Genomic DNA, 15170 nt, shown 5'->3' on the forward strand with positions numbered 1-15170 from the left:
CCTGTCAATCAAGAATTCCATATTTGGCAAAACTATGCTGCAAGGATGAAGGAGAAATTAAGACATTCCTAGATAAAATCTAAGTGAGTTTGTTACTACAGCAAGTCCCCTACATATGAACGAGTTCCATTCTGAGAGCACATTCGTAAGTCCAATTTGTTCATAAGTCCAACAAAGGTAGCCTAGGTACCCAACTAACACAATTGGCTATATAGTACTGTACTGTAATAGGTTTATAAACCTTTCACACAAATAAAACATAAAAAAGAAACACAAAAAATAAAGAAAACATTTTTAATCTTAACCTTGGAAAGTACAGTAGTATAGTACAACAGCTGGCACTTCTTAGCAGTACCAGCTACATCACTGCTGCTTTTACGCTTGTTTCTTGACATCCTGGGCTTGAAATAAAGATACTGTACTACTGTACTACTGTGCTGTATACAATACTGTACAGTAAAGTACCAAAAGTACAACCACTTGTAGAGGATGCACGCATGTGACAATCAGACACGTGAACTAACTTACATGATTGGACATACAAATGCATGTTCGCATCTTTTAAAGTTTGCAACTTGAAGGTTCGTATGTAGGGGACTTACTGTACTAGAATTTCCCTAAAAATTAGCTAAAGGAGTCTGTCAGCCTGAAATTAAAGGGCACTAGACAGTAACTCAAAACCATACGAAGAATAAATATCATAGGTAAAGGTAACTGTATAGGTAAATATAAAAGCCAATATTACTGTATTTTTGGTTTTTAACTCTCTTTTTTCTATATGATTTAAAAGGCAAGTTTATAAAACAATAATTATAAATCGATGTTAACGGACACAGTATATAACAATGTAGTCTGTAACAATAATAATATAAAGAGGGAGGGATGAAGATGTATAAGAGCAGAGTGTTAGTATGCTATTGAAGCTAAGTTGGCATTATTCACAGTAGGTTATTGTAAGATATTAATTTTAATCCTTAAGGTAATCACTAAGAGAAAACTAAAAGAATACAGAAAAGGAAAGAGAAAGGAAATCAAAATGGTATACCACAATACAAAAATACAAAAAGAAACAATGATGGAAGAATTGAGGAACAAAAAGCATGTAAGATATAAAAATACAGAAAATAGCTAAATGGCAGAAGTAAGTCCTTCCTTTTCAGTAATATGTTATGTTAGTCCCAGCCTATTGATAATGAGGCTAGTGGCTAGGAATGCCTGAGGCACTCACCTCCTGGATTACTCATAGCTGTGACTGGACCAGTTCCTGTGGTTTGTATTATGATTGTAGGATGCACTTCAGCAAGAAACTTTGAGAGAACTTCGAGGAACAAGATTTATTCCTCAGAAATCCTGAAGAACACACAGCATGCCTGAGGGCCATTCAGCCAGGTCTGGTGGAGGGGTGGGAGTGGGACCTGGGTCTGTGCCTTTATGAGAGTCCATTGATGGGGTATCTGGGTTTCACGGGTTCACTCTTTATTGGCTAATCTAGAGCATAAGAGCTGGAATTAGAGCACAGGAAGGGAGAAGAGGGGTCACTCAAGTGGTCAGTTATCTAGGTTACCCAGGGCTCTCTGAAAGAAAGACTTTCATGGATGGGAGCAGCCTAATTCCTAATCTTGTTGTTTTGCTAGTAGCTGTGTCATACAGCTGGCAGTATGGTTTTCAAGATGGATGTCTTTTGAAATAGGTGCCTCAGTAATCAAAAGCTTAATGTCAGGCACTTATATTACATACTTTAAATGTAAATGGATTTTAAATTAATCCAAGTAATCTAAAATTAAAGGTAGAAATTGGCAGAATGAATAAAAAGAAACACATCCAGATCCTGGAAACTAAGCAATCTTGAGAAAGAACAATGTTGGAAGACCAATACTTCCTGATTTCAAAGCTTACTACAAAGCAACAGTAATCAAAACAGTGTTATAGTGACATAAGGATAGACATACAGACCAGAGGAATAGAATAGAGAGACCAGAAGGAAACTCTCTCATAAATAATCAAATGATTTTTCAACAAGGTGTCAAGAACATTCAATGGGGAAAGGACAATCTTTTCAACCAATGGTGCTAGGAAAACTGGATATCCACATGCAGAAGAATAAAGTTGGACTCCTACCTCATATCATATATAAAGATTAACTCAAAATGGATCAAAGACCCAAATGTAAGAACTAAAACTATAAAACTCTTCAAACAAAACACAGGGGAATATGTCCATGACATTGGATTTGGAAATGATTTCTCGGATGACACCAAAAATAACAAAAGGCAACAAAAAGGAAAAAATAGATAAATTTGACTTCATCAAAATTTAAAATATTTGTGCATCAAAGGACACTATCAAGAAAGTGAAAAGACAACCCACAGAATGGGAGAAAATATTTGCAAATTAGATACACGATAAGGGGTTACTAACAAGAATATATAAAGAACTCATAAAACTCAACAACAAAAAAACAAATAATTAAAAAACATGCAAAGGACTTGAATAGACATTTCTCCAAAGAAGGTGTACAAATGGAAAATAAGCACATGAAAAGATGCTTAATATCATTAGTTATTAAGGAAATGCAAATCAAAACCACAGTGAGTTTCCATTTCACTCCCACCAGGGTGGTTATAATAAAGAAGACAGAAAAATGACAAAAGTGTTGGTGAACAGGTGGAGAATTTTGAACCACCATACATTGCTGGTGGGAATGTAAAATGGTGCAGTCTGGAATTTCTTCAAATATTAAACATAGAATTACCATGATCCAGCAATTCCACTCCTAGATATGTACACCCAAGAGAATCGAAAACACAAAACGTGTACATGAATGTTCATAGCAGCATTCACAATAGACAAAAAGTACAAAGAAACTTACTGTCCATCAACTGGTGAGTGGATAAACAAAATATGGTGTATTCATACAATGGAAAATTATTCAGCCATGTAAAGAAATGATGAACTGGTACATGCTACAACAGGACTGAACCTTGTAAATGTTATGCTAAGGAAAGAAGCCAGTGACAAAAGGTCACATTTTATATGATTCTACTTATATGAAATGTTCAGAATAGGAAAATTTATAGAGACAGAAAGCAGATTATTAATTTCCAGGGCCTGGGATGGGGGGATAGGGAATAACTACAAATGGATATGGGGTTTCTTTTAGTAAGTAAAACTATTCTGGAACTAGATAGTGGTAATGGATGCACAGCTTTGTGAATATTTTAAAAATCACTGAGTTATACACTTTAAATCATTGAATTTTATTGTATATGAATTATGTTACAATTTAAAACTAAAGATTTTAGAGGAACTGGAATTCTCATATGATAACTTAGGGAAATAGTTTGGCAATTTCTTCTAAAGTTATATATGCATTTAACGTATAACCTATCAATTAAATTCCTGGATATTTACTTGAGAGAATTGAAGGTATATGTCAATACAAAGACTTGTACATGAATATTCATAATAGCCAGAAACTGGAAACAACCCAAAAGTCCATCAATATGATAAATGAATACAAGGTGAATGAATAAACAAACTGTAGTGTGTTCATGAAAGGGAATACTACTCTGTAAGAAAGTAAGCAAACTACTGATACACACAAACTTTGGTGAAATTTGAAAACATTATATGGAATTAAAGAAGCCAGACACAGGAGAGTATCTGATACATGATCATATATATCATTTTTAAAATGAAAGAATAGTTTCCAAAATTGATACAATAAGAGAGAGAAAAGCATAATTAAGAAGACAGCCTGCTTCCTAAAATTTATTGTATAGCTCATTTTTCTCTACTTTTCAAGGCACAGATAATCCCTATGTTTTTATTAAGATGAAAAGCTTACTAATAAATTGCATATGACATTGTTACATTTATTGATAATATAATCTTACTATCACAATCAGATAAGGCTAGTACAGACAGGAAATAATAGACTCATGGATCTTAAGTTGGTTAGTCAAAATAATCACCTAGCTTTACTACTAAAAATTTTGATTTCTTGTGTGAATTGATTTCATGATAATATAATAAGCTAAATTCAGACTGTGGGAAAGTTTGGACAAGCAATCTAGTTTCCTTCAACAAAGAAATTTCTAGGGGAAATATAGATGGAAAAGAGTCTGTGTATTAAATGAGATTTAAGAGATATAATAACCACTCTATAAATCTAATTTGGATTCCCATTTGAGTAAACAAACTTTAAAAATGGGACCATGGGGCTTCCCTGGTGGCACAGTGGTTGAGAGTCTGCCTGCTAATGCAGGGGACACGGGTTCGAGCCCTGGTCTGGGAGGATCCCACATGCCGCACAGCGGCTGGGCCCATGAGCCACAATTGCTGAGCCTGCGCGTCTGGAGCCTGTGCTCTGCAACAAGAGAGGCCACAATAGTGAGAGGCCCGCGCACCGCGGTGAAGAGTGGCCCCCGCTTGCCGCAGCTGGAGAAAGCCCTCACACAGAAGCGAAGACCCAACACAGCCAAAAATAATTAAATAAATTAATTTAAAATAATAATAATAAATTCAAAAAAAAAAAAAGGGACCAGAACTTAATGCTACTGAACTGTACACTTAAAAATGGTTAACATGGTAAATTTTATGTTATGGATATTTTATAACAATTAAATAAAAATTTTAAATGGAGAAAATAGGATTATTTGAACAATATCTGAATATATTAAGGAATTACCATTGTTTTATATATGATTATGCCATGTGAATTAAAAATTTTAAACTATCCTCATCTTTTAGAGATATATGATGAAATATTTACAGATGAAATGACATGATGTCTTATATTTGCTTCAAAATAGCCCTTGAAATGGGGAGTTAGTGGGGGTTGAGATGAAAGAGAATTGGCTATAGACATTATTGATGGAAGATGCATACATCTGGGGTCACTTTACTACTGTTAAGTGTTAATAACCATCCATAATATAAAGTTAAAAGTACACATTCCTGAGTCCAGTACCAAGAGGTAATATTCAGTAACTTTGGGTTGAGTCTCAGGAATATGCCCATCTGTGGAACCTGCCATTCCCAAGTAATTCTCATGTGGGATGTCCACATGCCTCAACTTGATAAATACTGCTTTAGATTAATCTCACTTTTGAAACATAGATGCAAAAATCTTAAATGCAATATTAGCAAATAAAACAGTGTATTAAAATAATCATATATAGTGAATAATTAGGGTTTATTCAAGGAGTGCAAGGATCGTTCAACAATCACAAATCTATTGATACAGTCACGTCAGCAGAATTTATTAAGATAATGCTAGCTGCTGTAACAAACAAGTGCAAAATCTCAGTGGTTTCACACAGGAAAGTTCCTCACTCACAGATGATGCATATTTTACAAGCTTCTTCTGAGCAGCTCTTCTCCAGGTGATGACTAGGGACCTGGGCTCTATTTTTTTTTTTTAATTGGAGTATAATTGCTTTACAATGTTATGTTACTTTCTGCTGTACAATGAAAAGAATCAGCTATATGTATACATATATCCCCTCCCTCTTGGACCTCCCTCCCACCCCCCACCCCATCCCACCCATCTAGGTCATCACAGAGCACCGAGCTGAGCTCTCTGGGCTATACCTCAGGTTCCCACTAGCTATTTATTTTACACGTGGTAGTGTGTTTATGTCAAACCTAATCTCCCAATTCATCCCACCATCCCCTTCCCCCACTGTGTCCACAAGTCCATTCTCTACATCTGCGTCTCTATTCCTGCTCTGCCAATAAGTTCTTCTGTACCATTTTTCTAGATTCCACATATATGTGTTAATATACGATATTTATTTTTCTCTTTCTGACTTCACTCTATATGACAGACTCTAGGTCCATCCACATCTCTACAAGTGACCCAATTTCGTTCCTTTTTATGGCTGAGTAATATTCCATTGTATATATGTACCACATCTTCCTTATCCATTCATCTGTCGATGGACATTTAGGTTGTTTCCATGTCCTGGCTAATGTAAATAGTGATGCAATGAACATTTCATTAGGGGCTTCATCATCTCAGAATCCTTAACATCCAGGCTTGTGGACCAGGAAAACAGTATGAAAGATGGGATGGGACATTTCAGGGATAAGTCATAGAAATGTACATATCATTTTCACACATGTTCCATTGGACGTAATCCAGTCTCATGGCCCTAATCTAACTGCCAAGGATGCTGGCAAATATAGTCTTCCTGTGAGTCTTGGAAGAGGAAGCTATACTGATGAACACCCAAACAGTCTCTGCCACAGAGATTAAAGAGATATTATACACAGAAGTTCTTTCCCTTGCATGTTCCACATCAAAAGTACAACTCTAATTCTGGTCACCAAATTATAGTATTATTTCAGTATCTCTGCTGTCACTTTGGATCTAAGGAAAAAGGAACCTGTAGCCTTTTAAAATTTTACTTATTCTTAAGAAGAGAAAATTCTGTAGTAATCTTGATAGTGCTGATTTAAAGCGAATTCCTCATTTAAAGCCAAAACAAAAGAGCAATGACAAAAAAAAAACTTTAAGACTTTTTTTAAAGCAGTTTTAGGTTCACAGCAAAATTGATGGAAGGTATAGATTTCTAATATACCTCCTGCCCCACACATACATAACCTCCCCCATTGTCAATATTCCCCACCAGAGTGATATATTTGTTATAATTGATGAACCTACACTGATACATCAGAATCACCCAAAGTCCATAATGTACATTACAGTTCATTCTTGGGTTTGGACAAATGTATGATGACATATATCCATCATTATGGTACCATTCACAGTATTTTCACTGCCCTAAAAATCCTCTGTGGTCTGCCTATTCATTCCTCTCCCCTGCCAACCCCTGATGTTTGTATTGTCTCCACTGTTCTGCCTTTTCCAGACTGTCATATAGTTGGGATCATATAGTATGTAGCCTTCTTAGATTGGCTTCTTTAACTTAGTAATATGCATTTAAGGTTTCTCCGTGTCTTTCCATGGCTTGATAGCTCATTTCTTTTTAGCACTGAATAATATTTCATTATCTGGATATACCACAGTTTATTTATCCATTCACCTACTGAAGGACATCTTAGTTGCTATCAACTTTTGGCATTTATTTATTTATTTATTTATTTATTTATTTATTTATTTTTGGCTGCATTTGGTCTTTGTTGCTGTGCATGGGCTATCTCTATTTGCGGCGAGTAGGGCCTACTCTTTGTCGTGGTGCGCGGGCTTCTCATTGCAGTGGCTCCTCTTGTGGAGCACGGGCTCTAGGCACATGGGCTTCAGTAGTCATGGCACGCGGGCTCAGTAGTTGTGGCTTGTGGGCTCAGTAGTTGTGGCCTGCGGGCTGTAGAGCGCAGGCTCAGCAGCTGTGGCGCACGGGCTTAGTTGCTCCGTGGCATGTGGGATCTTCCCAGAACAGGGATCGAACCCGTGTCCCCCCTGCAGTGGCAGGTAGATTTTTAACCACTGCGCCACCAGGGAAGTCCCCAACTTCTGGCAATTATGAGTAAAGTTGCTGTAAACATCTGTGTGCAGGTTTTTGTGTGGACATGTTTTCAACACCTCTGGGTAAATATCAAGGAGCTTGATAGCTGGATCAAATGATAAGAGTATGTTAGTTTTGTAAAAAAAAAAACAAACAAACGGCCAAACTGTCTTCCAAAGTGGCTGTACCATTTTGCATTCCCATCAGCAATGAACGAGAGCTCCTGTTTCTCCAGTCCTCTCCAGCATTTGGTGTTATGAGTGTTCCAGATACTGGCCATTCTAATAGGTGTGTAGTGGCCTCTCATTGTTTTAATTTTGTTTTCCTGTTGACATAGATGTGGAGCATCCTTTCATATGCTTATTTATCATCTGTGTATCTTCTTTGGTGAGGTGTCTGTTAAGACCTTTGGCCCATTTTTTAAATCAGGTTGTTTTCTTATTGTGGAGTTTCTAGAGTTGTGTATATTTCAAATAACAGTCCAGTTCCGATACGACTTTTGCAAATATTTTCTCCCAGTCTCTGCTAAGGAGATAGGTCCCTAGAGACAACTGTCACAGGGGTTTTCTGATCGCCAGAGTAGGGGATACTAGGGCACAATTGGAACGTTAGTTCCAGGTGCCCCAGTGTCTGGATTGCAGCGGAGAAAGCTGTCCCCTTGGCAGACCAGTTTTGCAAAGTTGTTCTGGGAGTCTTCCTGGTAGCCCAGTCTGGAGCCTCCTCCTTCATCTTTCCATTAAGTTTGTAAAGCACTTAATTCCTCCGATTAAGCTTCTTGCTGCTTAAAATAGCTAGAGGGCTTTCTGTTTATGCGACTGAATCACAACGGGTATGACTGTTAGGTGAAAAATGCAGGCCATTGAACACTCTGTCACTTCCTGATGGCAAAGCTAACCCAGGTTTTTATGTCTTTCCCTGCCCAATACTGTTGAAAGTAAAGAAAAATGAGGAGGAGAAGGTGGAAGAGCGGAGGAAGAAGAAAAGTCGTTGATAGCTGCACCATTAAGTAGGGCATAGTGCCATCACTGGAACAAAAACTTTTTGAAAATTCTGAAAGATATTAAGCCAATGAGATCAAATTGAGGGACGTTAATGATAGTGATGCCAAATACTCAATGCAAACAAAATAGGGCTCCCAGAAGCTCTCTGGAGTGACTGTAAGTTCTGAATATCTGGGCCAGTAGAAGGAAAATTGAAGACCTTCAGTTTGAAAACTGAGAGGGCCCTAGACTTGGATTACTATTCTTGACATTCTCCTCTAGGCTTAATTTTGCTTGGATTACTTGTTACATAAAGTGAGTGGTCTTACTGGACATGTTTCTAATATGTGAAATAAGGACACAGTGTTTTAAAATAGACCCAGGATCTTGTATATATTCAGGTATGGTGAAGCCAACACATCAGGAGATAATTGCCATTATTATTCACAGGGCTCAAGAGTAGGGGGCATGCCCCTCAATGCAGGGCCACACAGGGAAGCACCAGTTGGTCAAGAGGCAGGAGGAGGGAGAGGCTAACATGGATATGAGCCTTTATGTAGTTTCTGTGGGAAAGACGAGCTAGGCAGGGTAAGCAGACTTAGGACTGGCTAGTTTGAAAAAATTTGGCAGGCTCTGGACTGTAGTGCCTATCTCTAATTGTGTGGTACCAAGCCCAGGGGATGATTTGGGCAGGGGGATAGTGGCTCAGCCCAGTAAAGGAGGTAGTTGAGGGACTGGGCTCTGGATCGGTTGGTTTGCTGTGCTTTCTGGTGAGTGTTTGCTATCTTTGGGAACTAGCTAGCTCAGAGAGGGGCAGTCTCTCTAGGATCAGGAAGACCCCAGATGCCAGAGCTGAATATAGTAAGTCCCCTACGTACAAACCTTCAAGTTGCGAACTTTCAAAGATGCCAAAGGGCCCCTGTATGCCAGCTGTTGTACTGTACTACTGTACTTTTCAAGATACTGTACTGTAAGATCAAAAATGTTTTATTTTTTGTGTTTGTTTTTTATGTATTATTTGTGTGAAAAGTATTATAAACTTTTTTTTTTTTTAATAAATTTATTTATTTATTTATGGCTGTGTTGGGTCTTCGTTTCTGTGCGAGGGCTTTCTCTAGTTGCGGCAAGCGGGGGCCACTCTTCATCGCAGTGCGCAGGCCTCTCACTATCGCGGCCTCTCTTGTTGCGGAGCACGGGCTCCAGATGCGCAGGCTCAGTAGTTGTGGCGCACTGGCTTAGTTGCTCGGCGGCATGTGGATCTTCCCGGACCAGGGCTCGAACCCGTATCCCCTGCATTGGCAGGCAGATTCTCAACCACTGCGCCACCAGGGAAGCCCTAAACTTTTTACTGTACAGTACTATATAACCGATTGTGTTAGTTGGATACCTAGGCTAACTTTGTTGGACTTACAAACGAATTGGATTTAATGAATGTGCTCTCAGAATGGAACTCGTTCGTATGTAGAGGACTTACTGTACAGAAAACAAGAAAATATAGTTAATACCCAGAGAAGGAAGGGGAGTAAGTACTTCCAGGTACTTAGAGATACACAGTCAGTAACTTTTAACATACTTGCAGATATGTCAGAACCATTTGGATTTGCTTCATAAACTCAAGTATTCAACAGCTAAATCAAAGTATATAAATTTTGAGATTTGTTTAACAAAGTTTTTTTTTTTTAATTTATTTTTTTTTATTTATTTATTTTTAGCTGTGTTGGGTCTTCGTTTCATGTGAGGGCTTTCTCTAGTTGCGGCAAGCGGGGGCCACTCTTCACCGCGGTGCGTGGGCCTCTCACTATCGCAGCCCCTCCCGTTGCGGGGCACAGGCTCCAGACGCGCAGGCTCAGTAGTTGTGGCTCACGGGCCCAGTTGCTCCGCGGCATGTGGGATCTTCCCAGACCAGGGCTCGAACCCGTGTCCCCTGCATTAGCAGGCAGACTCTCAACCACTGCACCACCAGGGAAGCCCTGTTTAACAAAGTTTTAAGGTTCTCTATAGATGAATAACTAGGTAACCTTTATGAAAGGCTCATGGTGTGCTAGACGCTGCCCTAAGAAATTTATATGTTTACACTTAATCCCGAACAATCCCATGAGAGCAGATTTTAGTTTTATTCACATTGGGGGAAACTGAAGCTTGGAAAGATTAAATAACTTGCCCAAGTCCACGCTACTAGTAAGTGGGAGCTGGCACTTAGACCCAGTTCAGTCTGACCTTAGAGTCCATATCATAATCACTCTTTCTCTACCACCTCTCTACCTGCAATACATTTATAACAATTAATTGCATCTATTCACAAAGGCTTTGAACTGAAAGTCAGCTTAGCATGATAGTTAAGAGCATGTCAATGGGGATAGTAATAGTACTAACTTCATAAAGTTTTTGCAAGGATTAAATTAGTTAACGCACTTAAAACAGCACCTAGCAACATAGTAAGCCCTCAATAAATGTTAGTTATTATGTATACTCTCCCTTTATTTATTTAAGCTGTATATGAGCATTTGTTGGCCCAATGTCTAAATAAACTCTCTATAGCTATGATTGACTTAGTCTTAAACAAAAATAAAGTCAATAGCTAATTTCTTACATTTTACAATACCCATGATAAAGCAAATGCCCATATAAAAAGAGAAACTGGCATTGTAAAGCCGTTAATAGTTATTCTTTAAAGTGTTTGATATGTACTAGCATTACATTCATTGCTCTAAATTATTACTGTATATGGGGATGGCCTTAAGAATATAACAATATTCTTATGTAATTTAATTTCTTTTTTTTAACTAGAGAAAAGCGGTTACAGGAATGGAAAGCTCTTAAGAAAAAACAAAAATTTGGGGAATTAAGAGAAATTTCTGGAAATCAGTATGTGAATGAAGTCACAAATGCAGAAAAGGATGTGTGGGTTATAATTCACCTATACAGATCAAGGTAATTACCATAGCTTTTTGCGAAAGGCTAATATACTAATTTTTAATATACGTATTTCTGGTTTTAATGTTTTATAAAGCATATAACAAAGATTAATCAAGAAAAATAAAGTAAATCAACCATACTTCAATTAAAAAAAGAAAAATATGGACTTCCCTCGTGGCGCAGTGGTTAAGAATCTGCCTGCCAATGCAGGGGACATGGGTTCGAGCCCTGGTCTGGGAAGATCCCACATGCCGCAGAGCAACTAAGGCCGTGCACCACAACTACTGAGCCTGCGCTCTAGAGCCTGTGAGCCACAACTACTGAGCCTGCGTGCCACAACTACTGAAGCCCGCGTGCCTAGAGCCCGTGCTCCACAACAAGAGAAGCCACCGCAATGAGAAGCCCACGCGCCACAACTAGAGAAAGCCCACGCGCAGCAACAAGGACCCAACACAGCCAAAATTAAATAAAGACAAATATATGTGTAGAGTCATTGGCTTCAGGGATTAAATTAGGTATTTTAATATATTTTCATGTCTAATTTAAAGAACTTGTCATACTTCTTAGAAAAATAAGTACTCTTTGACAGTTAATTAAAAAAACTTATAGAAAATTTCAAACATACAGAAAAGTAAAAAGAATGATAAAATGAGCACCCTAAATACCAGACAGGTAGATTCAACAATGAACATTTTGCCATATTTGTATCATTTTGTTTATATGTGTATGTGTGTGTATTTGTAGTACCATTTCAAAATAAATTACACGATGCTTTACTCTGAAGTACCTCAGCATGCATCTTCAAAATATAAGGGCATTTTTCTATATAACCATTTTCTCACCTAATACCCAGGCAGTCCTTACTCAAATTTCTCCAACTGACTTCAAAATCTCTTCCATAAATACATATATTTTTGAACAAGGGTCCAATCAAGGATCATGCAGTGCATTTGGATATATCAGGTCTCTTAAGTCTCTCTTTTTTTTTTGGCCAAGCCACATGGCTTGCAGGATCTTAGCTCCATGACCAGATATTGGGGCCACGGCAGAGAAAGCACTGAGTCCTAACCCCTGGACCGCTAGGGAATTCCGCTCTTAAGTCTCTTTTAACTGAATAATTCCCTTGCATTCCCTTATTCCCCCAAAACAGATAATTTTAGAGTGCCTAGTTGTATTAAGTATAACCCACATGTCCCCAGGCCTCACCAGCCTGCTGTAACAGTTACCAGGAAGAGTGGACTTTTCCCTAACTCCCGGCCAGAGGAGCTGCCAGCTCCCATAGTTTCACACATCTCTCATGGAAACAGCCCCTCTAGCTTTTGGTCCCAGCCCCTCTGCCTGGGCTCCAAGCCAAATAGGAACAGAGGTCATGACAGTAGCCCTCATGTCCTCATCTCATTCTCTGTATAAAAAATTTCTTCTCTCTTCAGATCCTCAGAGAAATTCTGAACAGAGCAACTTAGGCAAATTAGAACCCTGCTGTTTACCAACTCACCAGTTTCTCAAATTTTAATAGGACACCATGCCCCATAAAAGAAGACATTACTTTTATTGTAACTAAAGAGATTGGTAATTAATTTTTGAGTAGTTTAAAGCCTTAGAAAGAATCAATTCCCATTTTACCTATACCACTTATATGGTAAAACCAATGTGTAAATGCTGCTGATTTTCATTCTTCACAAATAGGTATGAGAAACACTGACATTTATAATACTGGGATCTGTGTGTGATAAATGTTATATACTGAAGTGATTCACTGAATGTCTTTTCTGAGACCCATTCTGATTAGCAGAATAGATGTTGGTTTTGAATGCTCATACCATAGTATAAAATTTACTTTAATGGTTATTTCTAGATAAATAACTAGTTTTGACCAATAATTTTCAAAAATTCATAAAAGAGGTTGAATGTGTTTTAGTCTCATCTAGGCTGTTTCAAACTGTTATGCTTTGATGGACTCAAAGAGTAAGAATCTGTTTTCATAATATTTTAAGTATTTATGACCTTCTCAGAAGGTTCCTGGGGGGCAATCTAAGATAGTTACATAAAATACGTGCTTTGGGACTTCCCCGGTGGTGCAGTGGCTAAGACTCCACACTCCCAATGCAGTGGGCCCGGGTTCGATTCCTCGTCAGGGAACTAGATCCCACATGCTGCAACTAAGAGTTCCCATGCTGCAACTAAAAGATTCCACACACCGCAACGAAGATCCCGCGTGCCGCAACAAAGATCCCGCGTGCCGCAACTAAGACCCAGCGCAGCCAGAAAAAATAAAATTAGTTTTCTTGACATTAAGAAAATGTATTAATGTGTTGGTACAAAATTAAGAAAATTAATCTATAATCAAAGTTAAAACAGAAAACAATTATTTATGTTACATGTTCTTTAGAAAAGTCTAGTTTTTAATAACTTTTTAATATTGTAAAGTATAACTGATAAATTTGTGTTTCTAGCTGCCTTCTAAAAATTTTACAGGAGGGTAAGAGTTTGTTTTTTAACTAGATTCCTAAGTTCTGTAATTTTAATGTCTCTTTGCCATTAAGTTTATAGGCTCAGCCTGCTTAGGGTACCTTAAAGGGATCTAGTTCACTCTGGGCCAGTGAACCTAGTGGCTTAACTTCAAGTCAGTCTTGTTTTCGATTTTATTCAATCTTACACCTGTGTCCAAGTTCTAATCTGGGGCTTCTACATTATTCCTGTACCCAACTGTATATTTTGAGCCTCAAATATCATAAACAAGGCCCTTAACTTGTTCTTGGATGTCAGAGGTCTCCCTTAGTTTTTACAGTTCTTCTGGGGTTCAATTCTGGCCCTTGAACCCCAACACCAAGTCTTTTCCCTACCGCTTGCTGTCAGAACTGCCTTCAAGTAGCCACTTTCTCCCTGCACTGCAGTCTATTGTGCCATACTCTCCTAATTCCGTACTTTTCACTGCCACCACCAATGCCCACCTGCCTTCTGCCATTAACACCACCCACCCCATAAGTGGGTCATACCACCGACTCAGCTCTCATTGTGATAGTCATCATAAAATTCTTCTAAATTAGATATTTGTGGGTTCATTTCACCTATTTGAGGGAAACTGAAACTTATAAAGTATTTATGTCATTGCTTTGTGTGGAAAACTGATTTAAGTTAGGCAGTACGTGTTTTTCTAATATGACCTTTAGTATGCTATCCACTAAAATAAAGCAGTATCTAGATTTGTAGCAGGTTATACTTATCAGGATATATATGTATACATATATTCTGAAATGTAAATTAAACATATAATGCATTTAATTTGTTTTTCTCTTAGCTTTTTGTTACATAAATTGATATATAACATCACTTAGCGTTAAGCTGATTTCTGAGGATTTTGTAGATGCTGGATGTGCAAAGGCATATAAGGCATCTATCTCTCCCATTAAAGAAATTTCAGTAGAGGGAGACAATTAGATGTAATAATAATGTCTTTTAGGTGCTATGATTGAATTCTATACAGAGTAGAGTAAAGGCACTGAAGAGGGAGTAGTAAGTTCTACTCTTGGAGGGTGGAAGTACAGCACTTTCTGTGAAATAATTCTTGGTCTTGGCCTCAAAAATTAAGAAAAGATTCCCCGAGTTTACAGAGTTGGAGGAAGTAGACAGACTGAATGGGGTATTTCCGATGGGGTATGCAGCTTGAACAAAGGTACAGAAATAAGAGGGGTCATCTTGCTTTAGAGGACCTTGAGTAATATGGTGGCAGGCAGACAGTAATGCTGGAGAGATAGGCAGGAGCCAGACCACAGAGAAGCTTGAAAGCTACACTGAGGAGCCC

General features: G+C 38.2%; 1 protein-coding gene across 1 annotated transcript in view; it reads left to right on the forward strand.

Moving 5' to 3' along the window:
- The window catches only part of PDCL2 (phosducin like 2), a 40353-nt gene that overhangs the window by 15419 nt on the left and 9764 nt on the right, over positions 1–15170 (forward strand). The window contains exon 4 of the mRNA XM_036852245.1: positions 11240–11383. Within this exon, the coding sequence (XP_036708140.1) occupies positions 11240–11383 (144 nt within the window). The remainder of the gene's footprint in view (positions 1–11239; positions 11384–15170) is intronic.

Source organism: Balaenoptera musculus, chromosome 5 (genome assembly GCF_009873245.2).
Source record: "Balaenoptera musculus isolate JJ_BM4_2016_0621 chromosome 5, mBalMus1.pri.v3, whole genome shotgun sequence".
NCBI lineage: Eukaryota > Metazoa > Chordata > Mammalia > Artiodactyla > Balaenopteridae > Balaenoptera > Balaenoptera musculus.